Source organism: Centruroides sculpturatus, unplaced genomic scaffold, assembly GCF_000671375.1.
Source record: "Centruroides sculpturatus isolate CEXI.00-Female unplaced genomic scaffold, Cexi_2.0 scaffold1329, whole genome shotgun sequence".
In the NCBI taxonomy this organism is placed as follows: Eukaryota; Metazoa; Arthropoda; class Arachnida; order Scorpiones; family Buthidae; genus Centruroides; species Centruroides sculpturatus.
The window spans coordinates 20,777-40,044 of NW_019385579.1; the positions used below are offsets into that span (position 1 = coordinate 20,777).

The 19,268-nt window shown below is 28.0% G+C and overlaps 1 protein-coding gene across 1 annotated transcript in view; it reads left to right on the forward strand.

Annotated features, from left to right (window-relative positions):
• The window catches only part of LOC111640297 (serine/threonine-protein kinase Genghis Khan-like), a 35,672-nt gene extending 20,565 nt beyond the window's left edge, over positions 1-15,107 (forward strand). Inside the window, exons 10-15 of the mRNA XM_023386303.1 lie at positions 3,008-3,171; positions 11,279-11,444; positions 12,322-12,429; positions 14,257-14,337; positions 14,569-14,878; positions 14,951-15,107. Coding sequence (XP_023242071.1) covers positions 3,008-3,171; positions 11,279-11,444; positions 12,322-12,429; positions 14,257-14,337; positions 14,569-14,878; positions 14,951-15,083 — 962 coding nt within the window. The 3' untranslated portion in view covers positions 15,084-15,107. The remainder of the gene's footprint in view (positions 1-3,007; positions 3,172-11,278; positions 11,445-12,321; positions 12,430-14,256; positions 14,338-14,568; positions 14,879-14,950) is intronic.
• Positions 15,108-19,268: the final 4,161 nt, after the last annotated feature.

The window sequence follows — 19,268 nt, forward strand, 5'->3', positions numbered from 1 at the left end:
TGTTAATTGTGGATAACATTTTTATTGTAAAAATAGTTTAAGTATTGTATTTTAATCTATATATATATAAATGGACATGTGCCTATACATCACTCTGCAGCCAAAACTACACATTGCACATGAATGGTGTTTGTGTGTTGTAGTAACCCCAAGTCTCCCATTGTGCACTATGATGGTGGTGTCTCGATAGCTGTAAGGATGTGAGAGATATGGGGTTTGAAAGTGGTTGACTTCGAAAATGTGTGATGCTTCAATGAGAATGTTCCAGCTTTTTCTAGAAAGTTCCAGAACCTAGAGGTGAAATTTGGTACACAGTTAGGGTACATCATGAAAACGCACACTAAGAAGGGATTTTTCAAAATTCCCCCATGGGGGCAAAGGGGAGCATTAAAGCTTAACCTGAAGAACGGCTTCTACTGTACTATTTTAGATGCAATTTTTTTTTTTTATATTTTAATTACGTTTAGTCTTCATTGAGTACTTAGGGGTATAAATTGATAACATTTCAGACATTGTTATAAATATTTTTTATATATTTCGATTTTTTAACCAAATATTCGAACCGTTTTAAATTTGAATTTCTTTTTGCATATTGGTTCGATTATAGAATGATTGCAAACATTCCAGAAAATTTATCAAATTAAAAACAGTTTGTTTGATTCTCAGCAATTCTCATCATTCTCAACGGTAGGTGTTAAATAACAATTACTATGGTTAATATCAAAAGCGCTCAGCAACTGAATAAAGAGAAACAAAATACCTTTTTTGCCGAGAAATAAATATAATTTCAAAAAACAAATGTTTTCAACCTAGGATGGCCTATTAACTAGGTTGAAAACGAGAATTATATTTATTTCTCGGCAAAAAAGGTGTTTTGTTTCTCTTTAATTACTATGGTTGTTGAAATATTGAATGTACGTACGGCCGATTGCAGAGACAGAGTTTACATTAAACGACGTTTACATTGGCTCTTACTTACTTCGCTATTACTCCCCTGTTTTAGGAGTCGTTCGGCCAATCGGATTATTTCTTCGTGACGTCAGAAATGGTCGAGTGAGTCTAGAAAATAGGTCAAATAACTTGTTTCTAATCGCTGTCTACAAGACAGCGATTAGAAACAAGTTATTTGACCTATTTTCTAGACTCACTCGACCATTTCTGACGTCACGAAGAAATAATCCGATTGGCCGAACGACTCCTAAAACAGGGGAGTAATAGCGAAGTAAGTAAGAGCCAATGTAAACGTCGTTTAATGTAAACTCTGTCTCTGCAATCGGCCGATAGGGTTTGTTTGCAAAATCTGTGCAAGCAAAGCCGCGGGTAACAGCTAGTATTAAATAAAATCTAAAAAATTGATTTTCACATATGATAAGCCCCAAAAGACATTATGGTCCTAAAAGGATAATTGTAATGAAATAATTAATAATAGTAAACACAAGGACTAGAAGCATGCAATTTAATATTGCCATTGTAAATGATCTGTCTGAATGACAGCCTTTGTTCATAATAAAAGTAAACAGCTATAATTCTGTGGGCTATTAAACTTTGTTGTTATATTGAATTTGTAGCAAAGGATAATGTGAAACAAAAATTAATGTAAAGAAGCATAATACGGATTGTGTTTATTTTTTAATACAATTTATTGTTTGAAATTGTGCTTAAAATATTTTACAATTGAGACATATAGTTTCAAAAATGCCCAAGTCCATATTTCATAAAAATTATCTACTTCACTTATATAAATTTTAATCAATTATTTGAAGATTATTTCTTTTTAATAAAATATTTGGTATATCATTTTAGTATAATGCATTGATACTAAAATTATTTCATAATAGTTTATGGTAATTCGCCAATTATTAAAGCTAATTAATTTTGATATCAGAATTATGAGTTTTTAATTTTATATTAACATATAAAAAATTTCTATTAATGTAAAACTTGTATGTAGCTGTGCTTGTTAAACTTTTGAAATATAGATAAATCTTTTTATAAATGATACTTTTCTAACTAATTATAGAAAGATTTTAATATGACTATTATAATAATATAGAAAAAAATGTGTACGATGTCTGGAAAATAACTAGTCCAAATTATTTTCAAGACACAGTATATTTATTTTTTATTCAATATTATTACCAATGTTACTATTATTTCTTTCTAAACGATGTTCATAAATGTAGAAACTCTGATGTAAAAATTATGAATACGTTCATTCAACTTTCTTTTAATATTTATTTTTTTATAACATGAAAAAATATGTAAAGTAATAAAATTTAATAAATGTTTCTTTAACTTTTTATTTAATGAGTTCTTGATTAAATTTATCTTTTATTTGCAGAATTATTTTTGCTTAGTTTTAATTTGTATATTGCTTAATGGTTATATAACAATTCAGAATTTAAAGAAACTAGTCATTTGATAATGTACAATTTTATTAAAAAATTAATATATCTTTAATTTATTTATTGCAATTTTAAGAGAACATTGCATGTAAATTGTTTATCTGTGTATTACTATCGAATAAAATGTTACTGTATACATAATAAAACTTCAGCATTAATTGGCTATTTTTAGAATAATTATTATGGAAATGGATGTATGCTATTCTAATTTTTGGCTAATAAAACCAACTAAAAATTATTAACAATTTTGTCATGTATCTTTTTTATGTCTGTCTTTTAGGAAACCAAGACCACTTAATCAACCTCTAAAAATTTCTTTTATTGAAATGCATTTCAGATGAGAGACCAAATTCCTCTTCAGGCAATTGTTTTCTCATAATAAGGAAACCACCCCTTGAGCAGTTTTCATAACTTTCAAATGTGAGGAAAAAAATGTGACAAAATTGTTAGTCTCTAGTTGGTTTTATTAGCCAAAAATAAAAATGACTATTGTTAATTGTATATTGAAGATTTAAATTCTAAAATTATTTTTAAAAGTTTTCTCAATCAGGTTTTAATTATTGCAGACACTTAGCTAATTTTTCTTATCTAATTGCATTTAGGTAAACAAAGACATCTGAAATTAATACCTGTGGGGGCTTTAGATGGACTTGAGGTTGAATGGATTAAAGTAACTGATACTAAAGGATGCATAGCATTTTGTACTGTTTGTTTATGTAAAGGCTCTGTGTCTACTTATGTAATATGTGTTGCTTTTAAACGTCAGGTAAGTGTTTAAAAATTATAACTATTCTAATTTTTTTATGAGCGAATAGAATAGATTTAAAAGCTAATAGAAATTCATTGATTTTATTAGTTGATTACTAACAAAACTTTCACTATCCAGTAGTAGATTTATTTAAGGATAAATATTTTTTATTACTTTCATTTTTAGGTTCCAAACAAATTTATGGTTTTGGATTAATAAACTCCAAATACCTTTAAAATGCAGTCTATTTTAAAAACTTCTCAAACGTTTTCGGTCAGATTAACAGACCTTCTTCAGGATCGAACTAATAGAATTTAAATTTGCTAAACGGAAATTCCAAAACGTTCTATAATCTTCTATAATCTTCTCATATTCAATTGCATGTCCATTTCTACAATTTTAATGCCGCCACTTTCCATGCTGATGCTATTTTGTTTGATTCTCGAAAATTTGTATTTTGCCCTTTTTCTCTGTATTTGTAAATGTGTCAGGCTTCTGCGTATTTTAGATGTCTTCTATTTTCAACCTTTTGTATGACATCTGCCTTGCTCCATTTGATTTCAATCTCTGTTGGATCTGCAATTGCATAATTAGCCAAAGCTGTGATTGGTTGTTTAAATCTTATATTCTTTTCAATCTTTCATTTAATGATTCTTTGTGGCTCCTATATAATATATCTCCTTTTTTCAGCCTCTTATCATGCAACAGTATTCTGTACACACCTGGAACCAGCCTCCTGTCTATGGGTGTTTTGTCATTTCTATGGGTGTTTTGTCATTTGGGCATTTGGAATATTGTTGCGTTTCTCTTATATACTATTCTCTTGTTGCTTTCTATTCCTATTTTTCTGTATATGTTACCTAATGGTGCTCTGTATTTCATTATGGTGAACTCCTTTTTCTCTCACTTGTCTTTATTCTTATTGCCTCCTTTTTCTGCTTGTATTAAGGCTTTTACTTTATTTTGCTTAAGTCCTACATCTCTTGCTAGCTTTGCGATGTATTCCAGCTATTTACGTGTGTCATGAACCTTGCTACAATGAGTGTACGCTCTTTTAATCAGTGCTCTAAATGCTGCTTGTTTGTAGCTTGTTGGGTTATGAGAGGACCATGGTATCAAATCCAGAATGTACGTCGGTTTTCTATATACTTTAGTAGCGATTTGCCCTTCTTCTTCTATTTCGACTTCTATATCTAAGAAATATATCCTTTTATGATTTTGCTTCTCTAGTTCTAATTCCAGGCCATAAGTATTGCTGTTTATATCTCTAATAAATTGGCATATGTCTGGTTTATCCTTCCAAATAATAAATACATCGTCTACATACCTTGCATACATTATCACATTATCTTCATATTTCAGCAATATGCTATTTTCCAGAGATCTTATTACCATCTCACACAATAAGCCTGAGACTGGGCTACCCATTGGTACTCCTTTAAGCTGCGAGTATGCAGTACAGTCAAAAACAAAAAGTGAGGAGAATGTAGCCAAATGCGCCAGTTCTAGAATTTGCTTTCTTAACTTCACTGCATTATCGATATTGCCCAATAAAAAATCTCTTAGGTGACAAAAACATGGTTCAAGCTTAATTGAAGGGTAAATAGCCTTAAAGTCGAGCACTGTCATGTAGCTTGTTTCGTTAACTTTCAGTTGTTTCAACTTCTGGAGCACTTCTAATGGTTGCTTTACATTATAAACGTGTGGAGGCATGTTTGCATTAATAAATTCCATAAGCTTCCGTTCTAATAGTATCGTAGGTGCACGGCATTTATCCACTACTGGCCTCAAGCTTCTTTCTGATTTATGTGTCTTAGCAAATCCGAATAGCCTCGGCATGGCTGGGGATGAAACTATTATCCTCGTCATTTCTAGTTGCTTAGCTAACGTTGTCGTAGAGAACGTTAGCTTGCTTGTAATTTTTCCAAAGCCTTTGGGTGTGCCATTTTTATGATTTATGGTTTTGGTTTTAGTTTTATGCTCTGTCATCCAATTTATAACTTATCTATGTTGATTAGTTGTTCATCTATGGCAATACAATCTATGTTGATTAGTTGTTCATCTATGGCAATACATCTATGTTGATTAGTTGTTCATCTATGGCAATACAATTAAAAAAGATATTGCTTGTAAAAAGGTGTTTTTTTGTTGCAACTATTTTCGTTTTTTGCATTAGAGATATCTTCAGGCAAAGATCTAGAAAAATATAAAACTTAAAATAATCAAACAAATAGTTTGAATCTTCCATTCAAAGATTCAAATTTGTATTAAAAAGCAATAATCAGTGATTAATTTTTATATTAAATAATCTTTTGTATTTTTTAATTGTAGAATGGCCTTATTACATGCTTTTAAACAAAACTATTTAATCACAATAGACTTATTCAGGAAAGTGCTTTGGTGCTGCAGCACCACTTGATACCAAAGCAATTCCCTGTATAGCCTGTTTTAAAAAATAATTACAAACAATCTTTACTTACCTTGAACAGATAGTCACTTATACACAAATCACTTTATAATGTGATATCTCATCAACTTATATGTTGTTTTGCCAACAGTTAAAGGTGAAAACTCATAAATTTGCATTTTCCCATAAAATGACATTTAAAAACCTTACAATTTATTTTTAAAAATCTAAATTTTTTTGTTTATTTTTTAGTTTATTTTAACAAAAGTATAATTATAAGAGTTGAGCTGTTTATCTATCTAGTGTACTGTACTAGTTATGGTTACCTTTAGCTCTATGTGAAAAATGTAGTTATAGTTATGACTAAGGATGGGAATTAAGTGCACCAAAATATCAATAAATATGGATGAATCTATTCTCTAAAAACTGAATAAATATGATTTTTAATCTGTTCTCAGTCTTATTTTTTCAGGTTGACACAAAAAGTGTTAATTTTCTTTGTTATTGATATTTGATATATAATTAATTTCGATGAAAAATATGCAAAAAATTAGTTTCTACAGATGTTTTTTCTAAGAATAAAATAATTTATTCTGTTTTTAGTATTTTTGGAAAATAATTTGTGTTGGTGATGCTAATTTATTTAAAATAGTCAATATTATTGATATGCATCAACAATTTATAAAATTTCTAGAGCATTTTTCACACCAAATGTATGACACACATCAAAATTAAAAGAGCAATTATTACATATGGATAAACAGGATGGAACGATATAATATTAAATTAAATATTATGAATAAATTAATTCTTCAATCTAAAAACTTAAAATAAACACTATATATAATGGTTTGCATTATATCTGCATAAAAAATTAATAGAGTAAAAAGACTGAAAGACAGTTTACCACAATTACAAAACTAATGTCTCACTAATAAACATGAGAAATTTTTAACAGAAAATTTTATTGCATACTGCTATCAGCTTTTATTATATTATTTTGTTTCAAAAGCTAAACATGGCACAAATTTCATTAATTCAAGATTTAAATAACTTGGATAAACCATTGACTATTATTTGAGTCAATAGTGTGTGCATAGAGAATATAAATATACAGATATCACTCATATAACACGGTAGTTATATTCTGAAAAAGTGCCATGTTATCTAAATCATGCTATACGAAACAAAGGACTAATACAAAACATAGGGTTAGGTTCAAACAGTTAACACAAGTGTACTATTCTTTTTTGTTACTAAAAGAAATATGTTTATGAAAGCAATTAATAATTAACTAACAATCACAATTAAAAGTACTGTATGACGCATTAATATTAATTTTAGTTAAACAAGGCTTTTTTTTTTACAAAGTGGTGTTAATTTCTGATTCAATATCAATATTTCAATTTCAATATTTTTTTGTTGATCTTGATCAGAAATATCAGCAACATCTTCATTTTTTTAAATTTTATCATAACTTTTTATGAATGACAAAATAAAAAGAAAAATATATTATTAATAAAAAATTTGTTCTAAAGGATCATGTTTGTTCAGTCAAGTACTGGGTGATTCCCCCTCCAGAATTTGTGTTTGAATACTGAGATATCACTGTATTTCGTTCGTCATTTTTATGAATGAAGTAATCATTCTTAGATAATTAATATCTACAGTTAAAAAAATTTAGTAACACTTATCTAAAAAGTTTAAATGAACTTTACTAAATACAAAAACTAGTCTATAATAACAAAACACAGTGACAGTCTTAAGGGCTAAAGTCTGAAAGTAATGACGACAACACCCTGATTGATAGTAAAGCTAAGACAAGGGTAAAAAATTGTGCTATCAGTTTTCATTAAAGTAAATGCATTGAAAGGCACAATATAAATTAAAAATTTTACTATTCTAAAATCCATGGGAAAATTTGAGACAACATGCATGCTTACTTGAATAAAAAAAAATTATCGAATAATGGAGTTTGCACTTAAAAATTGTAAAATTTTTTTATAGAGGATTACCAAACCATGTTAGAGTAAAATCAGAAACTACATTGTATGGGGGATATCCCCAATTTTTGAACTGTGTTGGATACCTGTACTTATGATGAAACAGCACAGAATTTAATCAGAAAGTGGAGATACCATTTGTTATTAAAATCAACCAAACAGATACCATTTGTTATTAAAATCACTATTACTCTGTAGTCAACTGAATTTTTTTCTAACCAGTCAAAGCAAGAAATTTAAAAGTTTGAGAAGGATTAATTTTCACATTTAAATTAAAAATTGTTTACAATTGAGATTTGTCAACCAATCATACAAACATAATTTTAAAGTTAAAATTGAAGACCAAATCTGTTGGAAAATAGTCATCATTTATTCACTCTCACTGTTCTGGAATACAGCTTTTGATAATCAACTTTTCTTTGTAATTCAATTTGGTTGCCAACAATTTTTAAAACGTTTACTTTAAAAACAATGAAAAAATATATATTAGACTAAAAACAAACACTTTTTTAAACTTGGCACTGGTAGCAACAGAGATGTCTTCTTTCCTTTCTATCTATGCCATATTGGGAGCTTTTTATCTATTGAAGTAAGCACTGATAAATGTAGATTTTTAGCTGCCCCTTGGTGATGAATATTTGCAAAATATAATAAGTTTAATTTCTAAACATTAAAAGGGTGGGAATCCAAAGAGATCAGTTAGAAATGGTTTAAATTGTTGGTATTGAAATCAAATTTAAAATTTAAATTACAATGAAATTATATTCATTGACAATTTTAATTTCAAACTTTGTTAGTATTGGGCTGTTAAATTATTTAACTTTCATAACTTTTGACAATTCTCAATATCAGTAATATCAAATATCAACAACAATATTAGTCAGTTTTCATTTTTCCAACTTTGTTATTGGAAAATAGTAAACACTATTAGATTGTTTACCCATGGTCTATTTCTACTTTCCTAGCTTTGTTCTAAATAACAGAAGAAAGTATGGTTGTCAGTCAGAAATGAACCCTCAAGATTTTTACATTTTTAGACTCTGAATCTTGAAACATCTAGAAATACAAAAAAAATTTGGGGTTTTTTACTGTGTGTGTGTGGGAGGCAAGATTTTATTTGCTTTCTTTGAAGTTTAATATCTCCTATGCTATTTGTTGAAAATTTCTGAAATTTTGCATGGAGGTTTGTGTATTAGAGGATTGATGCTATTAAAGTTTGATGAATAAAGGTCAACGGGATGGGGAGATAAAGGGCATCGTGTGTCATTTCTCAAGTAGGGTCAGACTTGATGATTTTACTTGTTAGCACTTACAATGTTTTATAAAACCCATCCTTACTCTCAAAATTAAGCTTTTTGTAATTTTATAATTATTGAATTAGATTCTAATTTGAATTTAATTCAAATACTTGTAAATAATGTACAAAACCTAGGTTGTGGTATTACTGAAGTTTCAAACCACCTAGCAGTTTTAATTATTAATTACAATGCCTCATATTATTTTTTTTATATAAAAAAAAACTTTATTGCAATACTAAAGCCTTGTTTCTTTAATATTTTTCAAAAAACAAAAAGTTTATAGCATAGAAATGAAATAGAAATAGAATGCTAAATAGAAATAGCATAATCTATAGTTTTTGATTATGGACATAAATTTATTGTTTTAAAAAATTATTTAACCTGTGCTATATCCAACTGTTTATGGTCTGAAATAATACCTCAAGTCCTTACGCCATCATCACACAAGTGGACAATGCCAACTGTATATATTAGCAAGTAAACTTTCAGCTTATTGATAAATTCAGCAATGTAATTGGTGCTGAAGGTCTTTTAACAACACACATGGAGCAGTATTGCAGTTCCAAAATGGTAGATCTCGGTGAGCTGTTAGAATGTTTTGTGAATTATTTAATTCAAAACATTTTAAAAGTAATTTATTTTTGCTATTTAAGGCTTTATTTAGGAGGTAAAATTAATGATTTAAATTTAATGTATGCAGCTTTTTTCACCAACATAAAGTTGGTGAAAAAAGCTGCATACATTAAATAAAAGCTGCATACATTAGTAGATAATGAAACATTTTAAATATACAAGTTTTATCAAATCTTTTATTTTACTATGAGTATTTTAAAAAAATTGGTACAAACAGAAAATTGATTTATGGTGATCAAAACCTTACAATTTTACTGTTACATCATATAAGAATTTATCTTCACACATCTCCATCATGGAGGCAGCCATCTTGTTACAGTGAAAAAAAACAGCTGAAACAAGTCCTACAGATTTAACCTCAAACCAGTGAGACTGCTGCAAGGATTGCTGTGTGCAATGGTCTAAGAAAATGAATTCAGCAACACTCTTGACAGCATCACTTAGCAACGTTTAGTTTAACAACAACCTGGGGCCATATTCTGGTCACTTATCTCTCGTTTCTTCATTCAAGGATGAATGATGTCAAAACGAGAGATGAAATTCGTTTCTCAGAGACAGTGGTGAATCTGGTCACTTTTAACGATCTCGTCTTTGTTGATGACGTCACAATTCTACTAGGTTGATTATATATGTTTGGGTTATCTGCGCACACAACATGATATAGAATTTTAACCAATAAAATTGTAAAATTTTCGAAAATGCAGAGTACATATAGATCATGTGGCAAGGAAAGCACATATTCAAATAAACCACATAATTTTGACGAAGTTTGTTTTTCATTTTATAATGTTTTACAGATTGTAATGTCAATTTGTCTCTTAACAAATGAAAATTTTAATAACCTAAGTTAGAAAAGTGTGCGTACTTAGATATTTTTCAAAATATTACCATCTAATTTCTCCTTAATTTAACTATCTAAGATTAACATCATATTCAATAGTTCAGTAGGATAATTAAAAAAAATGGAATCAGTGGCATTTCTGAGTAGACACTAGAAAAAAATCAGCATTTTCTCTCAAAATATTCTTTCCTGAGATAGAGAACATTCTCTAATATGATTGTACAGCGTGAGTAGCATCCAGTCATCCATGTTGGATATATCAAGACAAAAGATGAGTCGAAAGACAACTATCCACTCATCTCTGAGAAACGAGAGTGTCTTTGAGAGAAAAAGTTGTCTAGATGATCTCTCAAGATGTAAACAAATGATTAGCCAATCAGCAACCGGCTTGTGAGAGATGAGAGATAAGAGACAATGACCAGAATACGGCCCCTGTTCTTCTACAGTGGGTCATATTGAAAAAAGAGAAACAAATGTGTGTGTATATTTGTTGTAATGTTTTTCAAATTGTTTGAAAAATATTACAACTCATGAAGAAACTTTTGTAATTTAAATTATATTCTATTTACTGATGTAGTCTTCAATGCTTGAAAGGCAAAAGGACTTTTAATTAATTTTTATTTTAATAGTGTATTGTCAGTTTTGGACAACATTGTTTGAATATTATTACTGAAAGTTTAATTGATAGATATTTTGTTTTTGTTTTTATGATTTAAAACTAATGCTAGATAATTACAATTATTTGGAATTAATTGTACATTATTATGAAGATTTATGATTCTTAGACAACCTAGTTTTTATTTATTATCTTTATTCTTCAATATTCATTAGATTTTAATATCGGTATATAGTAATTTTTTATATATATTTATATCTAGTACATTGTGCAGTAATTTATCTAAATATAAATGTGACTTATTAACACAAATAATTCCATTTTTAGGTAATTATGTATGAAATAAATAGGCTTAAAGGCAGACATCAAAAACGTGGTGACATAACTCTTCCAGGAACACCTCAGTGCCTCGATATTATTGGAGACAAACTGTGTGTTGGCTTCCAGTCTTCCTTTTGCATGTATTCTCTCCGTTCTGATACAGCACCAGTCTGTAAGTTACAGAATACTATTTCCTTATTAAACATTGCATATTTCATAATTTCAATATTTCATAGAATTTATATTTTTATAAAATTTATAAAATGCAATTTATGACTAATAAAAAATACTATTATACTTCTCTGGAATATAAATTAGATATAAATTCACATTATCTTTACAATAAAAATATTTATTAATAAGAATAACTGAAAAATCAGAAGATATAAAAGATGAGCTAGCAGAAAAGTATTTGCAAGATTATTTTTATGCAAAATTTTATGCTTGTTTAAAATCTCTTTCCATTTTTTGAAACTAATATTTTCATCATAAGTAGCATTTGCATGTCTTTTCTAAATCTTTCCAAAATTTGGTTTTCTGAAACAAGTTCTTTCTTTGAATAAGAAGGAATTTATATTTCAGAAAGCTTTGAATATTTCTCAAAGTTTAGCTTTTTCCTTCTCTGTCTTGAAAAACACTAGCTAGTTCATCTACAAAATAAACTATGGATTTCACCTTTACCTAAAACATTCACTACTTTCTTTCAAATTTACTGATTTGGCAGTTTCAGATGTAATGCTATTCAAGTGCAAAAATGTAGTTTTTTTTTTTTTTTTTAGAATTAAAAGTTTAAATTTACTTTATTTTTTTTATTCACTTGTTTTTGGAATTTTAATCATCAATTTATACACAATATAATTTAATGTTAAATTTTAAAAAGATTTACACGTACTGAAAAAAAATTGATTTTAATTAATGTTTATACTTAATTTCATTCATTTTTATTATCAAAAATCTGTTAGAACTAAAACAGTATTTTATATATATTTAATTAAAAAATAATTTAAATATTTAATCATATATGTCTTAATATCTCTTTACATTTTCAGGTTTGATTAATTCTGACTGCAGTTCTCTTTCTTATCTTGCACATAATGCAATGGATGCATTAGTATCTGTGGAACTTTCTAATAATGAATATTTACTTGTATTTACTCGTAAGTAATATTATTTATAAATTTATTTACTGATAAAATTGAATAATGTTAGTTGTTAAATTAAATGCCTTAGGCTTCTTAATAATATTTATCATATTTTTATGTGAAAAATCTGCAAAATAAAAAGTTGCAAGAATTCAAATAAACCTTTGAATAATTCACACCAATATCCCACATATCCAAAGTAGCTGTGAAAACATAGAACTTAACTAGTGTAATTTAGAAGTGGTCTTAAACATTCTCCCCCCTTTTTTCTTTTTTTCCATTTTACTTTTATTAGTAATTCATTCAGATGTGATTCTAAAATAATTGAGAAGGAAGATTAAAATTTTTATATTTAAAGTAGATAATATAATGGTTAGATTGTTCCAATGATACTGATTTGAGAGTTGAATGTTTAGCTCCTACTATCTATAGAGAATAACATATGACAAAATTGATTTCTAAGTAGTTTGTAAATTTTAGTTGTACTTGCAAGTATATATCCCCAAAAATGACTTAAACTAACTTTTTATTAGGGTTCACTAGATAGCCAGATCTGGTCTTTTTAATAGAGATTGACACTTATGATTGCTTTGTGTATAATAGAGATCTATAAAATTTTTCAAAACAATGACTTTCAATTTCAATAAAGAAAAAATTGAATACTAGTGGTTATGGGGGCCTGAGTTTTACCTCCGGAATTTTTTATATATATTGATATTTTCAAAAATAGATCGAAGAGATTTATCATATTTAAGAGAACTGAAACTTTATTATTTTTATTTTACTTTAAGGACATCTCTTATTTGGCTGTAGCATGTAGTTTTTATAGTTTCTCAACTTGTGGGAATGATAGAAATTATTGTAGTAATAACAGAAAGTTTTGCAGAAACTATTATATATGAGATGTATAGATTTTATATTTTTACAAGATTAGCAATTGTTGATGATATTAAATATTTTTATACGTAAATAAAGAGTATTTGATTTGTTTGATGGAATGATTTACAGTAAATCTCTTTCCTGTAAATTTTTAAACTATCATAATTTCCTGCATATAACCCAAGGGTTAATTGTATTTTAAAGTCAGTTTGAAAGCAGATGCAGGCTATTCATCCTAGCAATTTTTGTGGGTTATATGAAGGAAATTATAGTACAATCAAACCTATTATTATATTAATAGTTTTTGCAAAGTCTGCATTAATGAAACATAGATTCATAATCCTGTTTCAATGTTAAAAAATTCTATTAATACAAAATATCAGTTAATATATGATATGAGATGCTTCATAGTCCTGTGAATTCAATAACAATTATATTATATTGTTTAATACAAAGCACACTGCTTCTAGCTTTCCTGAAGTCATTCAGGCCAAAGTGGGAACACACAAGCCATATCATGACTCCTTAATATGGTGTTGCTTGTGTGTTGACAATGCTTATGGCATCAATATTATTGTCATCATTGTCAATGTGGGTGTATATTACACTAATAAATGATATTTGCTTCAACTCAAAAAATTATTCTTTTTCATTTTGTCAGCACTTTGTATACTGTGACAATACTAAATGATTAGTTAAGACAGTTGACATGTGCATTGGAAATCAGAAGTTAATAGGATTGGGAGATTTTTCATTAAAAATGTATAGTTTTACAAAATAATTCTTATATTTAATTGGAAACAAAGGAAACAATATTTAAGTCTTGCACACATAATAAAATGGGGTTTTTGATTTGTTTTTAAAATAATAAAAAATTTTAATTAGCTAATGAACTAGATCATTTTAATAAAAATAAAATAATATATTTTTTATTTTTACATTATAAATATTTTAATTATATAGATCTTGGAGTATATGTTGATTCACAAGGTAAAAAGACAAGAGAACGTGAATTAATGTTTCCAGCAATACCAGTTGCTGTCAGTAAGTTATTCATTTATCATTATCATTAAATAATAGTAAATTTTCTATTAGTATGAATACAAGCAAACTCTTTTTATTAATTAAATAAACTGCTATTGGAAAGTTTTATTTTATTTATTTTTATTTTTTTTTTTAATTTGACATGAAATAAATAATTTTGTAAATTGAGATGTTAAAATATACTTTTTTATACTTATTTTTTGAATTATATAAAATTAATATTTTTTCTAGGTGTTTCTGATGGTTATCTCTGCACTTATAGTGAAACTCATATAGATGTGTTTGAAATAGCTACTGGAGATTGGATCCAAACTATTAGTTTAAAAAAAGCAAAACCTTTATGTCGAACAGGAATTATTGGATTTGTTTTAGCTGCAGATCTTCCTCATATAATTTATCTTCATAATATTCATTTTCATGAAAATTTAATACGGGTTCCAGAACATGGAGGAGGACAACTTCGTGGTCGAACAGCTAAAGCTGTTCTTGCAAGAACAAGGCGTCGATTCTCAATGAGAGAGCCAGATAAAACAAATAAATCGTAAGAAATAATATGTATTTCATGTTATTTTTAATTATTCAATACTGCTAATTTATTGATTTTTATCAACAGTACTACAGATAGACGTTCACGAATTATTTCTGGGCCTACAAATTTCAATCATATTTCCCACATGGGACCTGGACAGGGTATACAGTTACAAAAACTTATAGATATTCCTAAGGTTAGAGTTTTTCATTTTTAATTTATATGTATAATTATGTTTGTTATAAAAAAATTTATTTTAATTTTATGAGAATTAAAATAAGTAGTAGTATCTAAAACTAATTAAGATTTTAGTATATTTAAATGTACTTTATTACCATATTTATCTTGTATATAATGGGATAAAAATGTATATATTGTAGTTATTTTTAAAAAAATTTTATTATTCAAATGGAACAATCAGCATATTATTTATAATATATTATGACCATGTTTGACTTATATCATGTACTTGTACCAAAAAAATTATGGTTAGTTGCAGGGATGATTTTAAAAAGTAAATAATAATTTATTGTTATTTAGTCTTCATATTTTGGTTGTTTTGCATATGAAAGTAATATTGATGCAGAGAAGTGTATAGAAAACCATTCAATCACATTGTTAAAGGTAAAAATGTATCAATAGTACAAAAAAGTATATACAACAAACTATTTGTTTTTTAGTTTTTTTAATAATTGCATGTAAAGTGAGTTTTTTTTTTATTTTTAGTTGTATGAAATACTGAAATGTGAAAAACTCCTGTATATGCAAAATATAATGAATGAAATTCATTTATTATTGCTTCAAGATAAATCCTGAAGCTCATCTTGAATATGATAAATTAATCAACATATTTGAAAATAAGTTTAAAAATTTGAGAAAATTTAATGAAGAAAAATTACTTTAAAATCATGCTATGGTTAAACTTTAACCTTAAGAAAAAATATGAGGGTTAATTATTAAATAAGGCCTCCAGTTTTATATATTTAATTTGAGAAAGATATAATATGCTCAATTTTAAAAAATAGAAAAATTATTTATTTTAGTCATAAATATTTATTTTTAACATAATCATCATTTAGAGTGACACATTTTTTTAAACATTTAATTTGTTTTTGCATTCCATACATAAAAAATCTTTCTAGCTTTTTCTTGATCCATTATCATATAGCAACTTGAACTTGACAGCTTGAAAACATTGATTTTTCAATACCTTTAATTTTGGGAATAATCAGAAGCCTGATAATGCCAGGTTTGGGCAGTAAAGAATGTTCAGAATAACTTGTAAATTCAGATTCTTTAAATAACTCCTACAAGCACACCGGGTTGTATAAACAAAATTACGACTTACTTAAGCCTGTAATCGATGCGAAATCGTAAAATATTAATGCACAAACATTTTCGGTACACCTTCTGTGTTCTTCCTCAGGTTTTCAAACTGGATTTTTTATATTCTGGAACACCGCTATGAAATTTTTCAAAAAACAAATGATGATATTTCAAATGCTCGGTGTCCATTGCGCACGTGTTGTACACGTTGTGTTCCCGGTTGTTCAGAGTCCCATTCAATCTTCTAATCATTATGTAATTTCTCTTGTTATTCATACGATGTAGTAGTCTAGCCTTCCATGTCATGTGTCCCCCCTCCACATCATCCGGTGTTAAATCAATCTTTACGAATCATTATGCAAAACAGCCTGCCTAGCATACGAAAGAGCCATCTCCTCCCGTGTATTAATGCACTCCGATGAAGTGTGTGCCTTAAACATCTCCACCGCCTCTAGCCATTTGAGGTGGTCCATCTGTGTTGTTTTAACTATTAACGTTGCCCCCGCGAAGTCAACCGTAATATCCAGGTCAGAAGCATATACCGACAGTGACATGGTGGCTCTGTTGTGACGTATGTCTGCTTTGTGTTCACACATTCTTACCCCCATCGAGCGTTTCGTAGACCCTATGTAAACTAGATCTCTGTCGAATCTTTCATCCCTAACAGGGATCCGATATATTCCTGGCAATTTTATCAGGTCAGACGGGTCCTTCCCATTACGTAGTATGTCAAACATAGTTGAGCCTCTCTTGTAAGCAATGTAGACATTACGTCTTTTGGCTATAGCTGTGTATACCGATCTCAAGATAGGGTTGAATGTAAGCGAGATCCTTTCCACCTCAATACTGTGGTTGTCTCTTAATGTCATCCTAGAGGTGTTGTGTGACATTAGTGCTCTTTCATGGCGTTCTACGATTCTCGGAACAAGATTGCGGTAGCCATGCATAACAGCGATCTTCTCAATGCATGTTAACTCTTCACTAAGTGCCTCTTGTGTAGATGAATGAGAATATGCTCTTCTAACTAAAGTTTGTACTGATCCGTTTCAGTACAAATTGGCCGCTTTTCAAACTTTTGCTTGTCCCGGAATTCCAGGATAAAAGTAAACTGTTTCCCAGGATCCCGGGACAGAATTAATTATTTTTAAGATATACAAAATATCATGAAATCAAATGATATAGTTATTTTTCATTTTTTAAAGTAATTTAATACATTCTGCAACCTCCAAAATCATATTAATAATGCTGTGTAAGATACATATTAAAAATTACCNAGAGCAATTATTACATATGGATAAACAGGATGGAACGATATAATATTAAATTAAATATTATGAATAAATTAATTCTTCAATCTAAAAACTTAAAATAAACACTATATATAATGGTTTGCATTATATCTGCATAAAAAATTAATAGAGTAAAAAGACTGAAAGACAGTTTACCACAATTACAAAACTAATGTCTCACTAATAAACATGAGAAATTTTTAACAGAAAATTTTATTGCATACTGCTATCAGCTTTTATTATATTATTTTGTTTCAAAAGCTAAACATGGCACAAATTTCATTAATTCAAGATTTAAATAACTTGGATAAACCATTGACTATTATTTGAGTCAATAGTGTGTGCATAGAGAATATAAATATACAGATATCACTCATATAACACGGTAGTTATATTCTGAAAAAGTGCCATGTTATCTAAATCATGCTATACGAAACAAAGGACTAATACAAAACATAGGGTTAGGTTCAAACAGTTAACACAAGTGTACTATTCTTTTTTGTTACTAAAAGAAATATGTTTATGAAAGCAATTAATAATTAACTAACAATCACAATTAAAAGTACTGTATGACGCATTAATATTAATTTTAGTTAAACAAGGCTTTTTTTTTTACAAAGTGGTGTTAATTTCTGATTCAATATCAATATTTCAATTTCAATATTTTTTTGTTGATCTTGATCAGAAATATCAGCAACATCTTCATTTTTTTAAATTTTATCATAACTTTTTATGAATGACAAAATAAAAAGAAAAATATATTATTAATAAAAAATTTGTTCTAAAGGATCATGTTTGTTCAGTCAAGTACTGGGTGATTCCCCCTCCAGAATTTGTGTTTGAATACTGAGATATCACTGTATTTCGTTCGTCATTTTTATGAATGAAGTAATCATTCTTAGATAATTAATATCTACAGTTAAAAAAATTTAGTAACACTTATCTAAAAAGTTTAAATGAACTTTACTAAATACAAAAACTAGTCTATAATAACAAAACACAGTGACAGTCTTAAGGGCTAAAGTCTGAAAGTAATGACGACAACACCCTGATTGATAGTAAAGCTAAGACAAGGGTAAAAAATTGTGCTATCAGTTTTCATTAAAGTAAATGCATTGAAAGGCACAATATAAATTAAAAATTTTACTATTCTAAAATCCATGGGAAAATTTGAGACAACATGCATGCTTACTTGAATAAAAAAAAATTATCGAATAATGGAGTTTGCACTTAAAAATTGTAAAATTTTTTTATAGAGGATTACCAAACCATGTTAGAGTAAAATCAGAAACTACATTGTATGGGGGATATCCCCAATTTTTGAACTGTGTTGGATACCTGTACTTATGATGAAACAGCACAGAATTTAATCAGAAAGTGGAGATACCATTTGTTATTAAAATCAACCAAACAGATACCATTTGTTATTAAAATCACTATTACTCTGTAGTCAACTGAATTTTTTTCTAACCAGTCAAAGCAAGAAATTTAAAAGTTTGAGAAGGATTAATTTTCACATTTAAATTAAAAATTGTTTACAATTGAGATTTGTCAACCAATCATACAAACATAATTTTAAAGTTAAAATTGAAGACCAAATCTGTTGGAAAATAGTCATCATTTATTCACTCTCACTGTTCTGGAATACAGCTTTTGATAATCAACTTTTCTTTGTAATTCAATTTGGTTGCCAACAATTTTTAAAACGTTTACTTTAAAAACAATGAAAAAATATATATTAGACTAAAAACAAACACTTTTTTAAACTTGGCACTGGTAGCAACAGA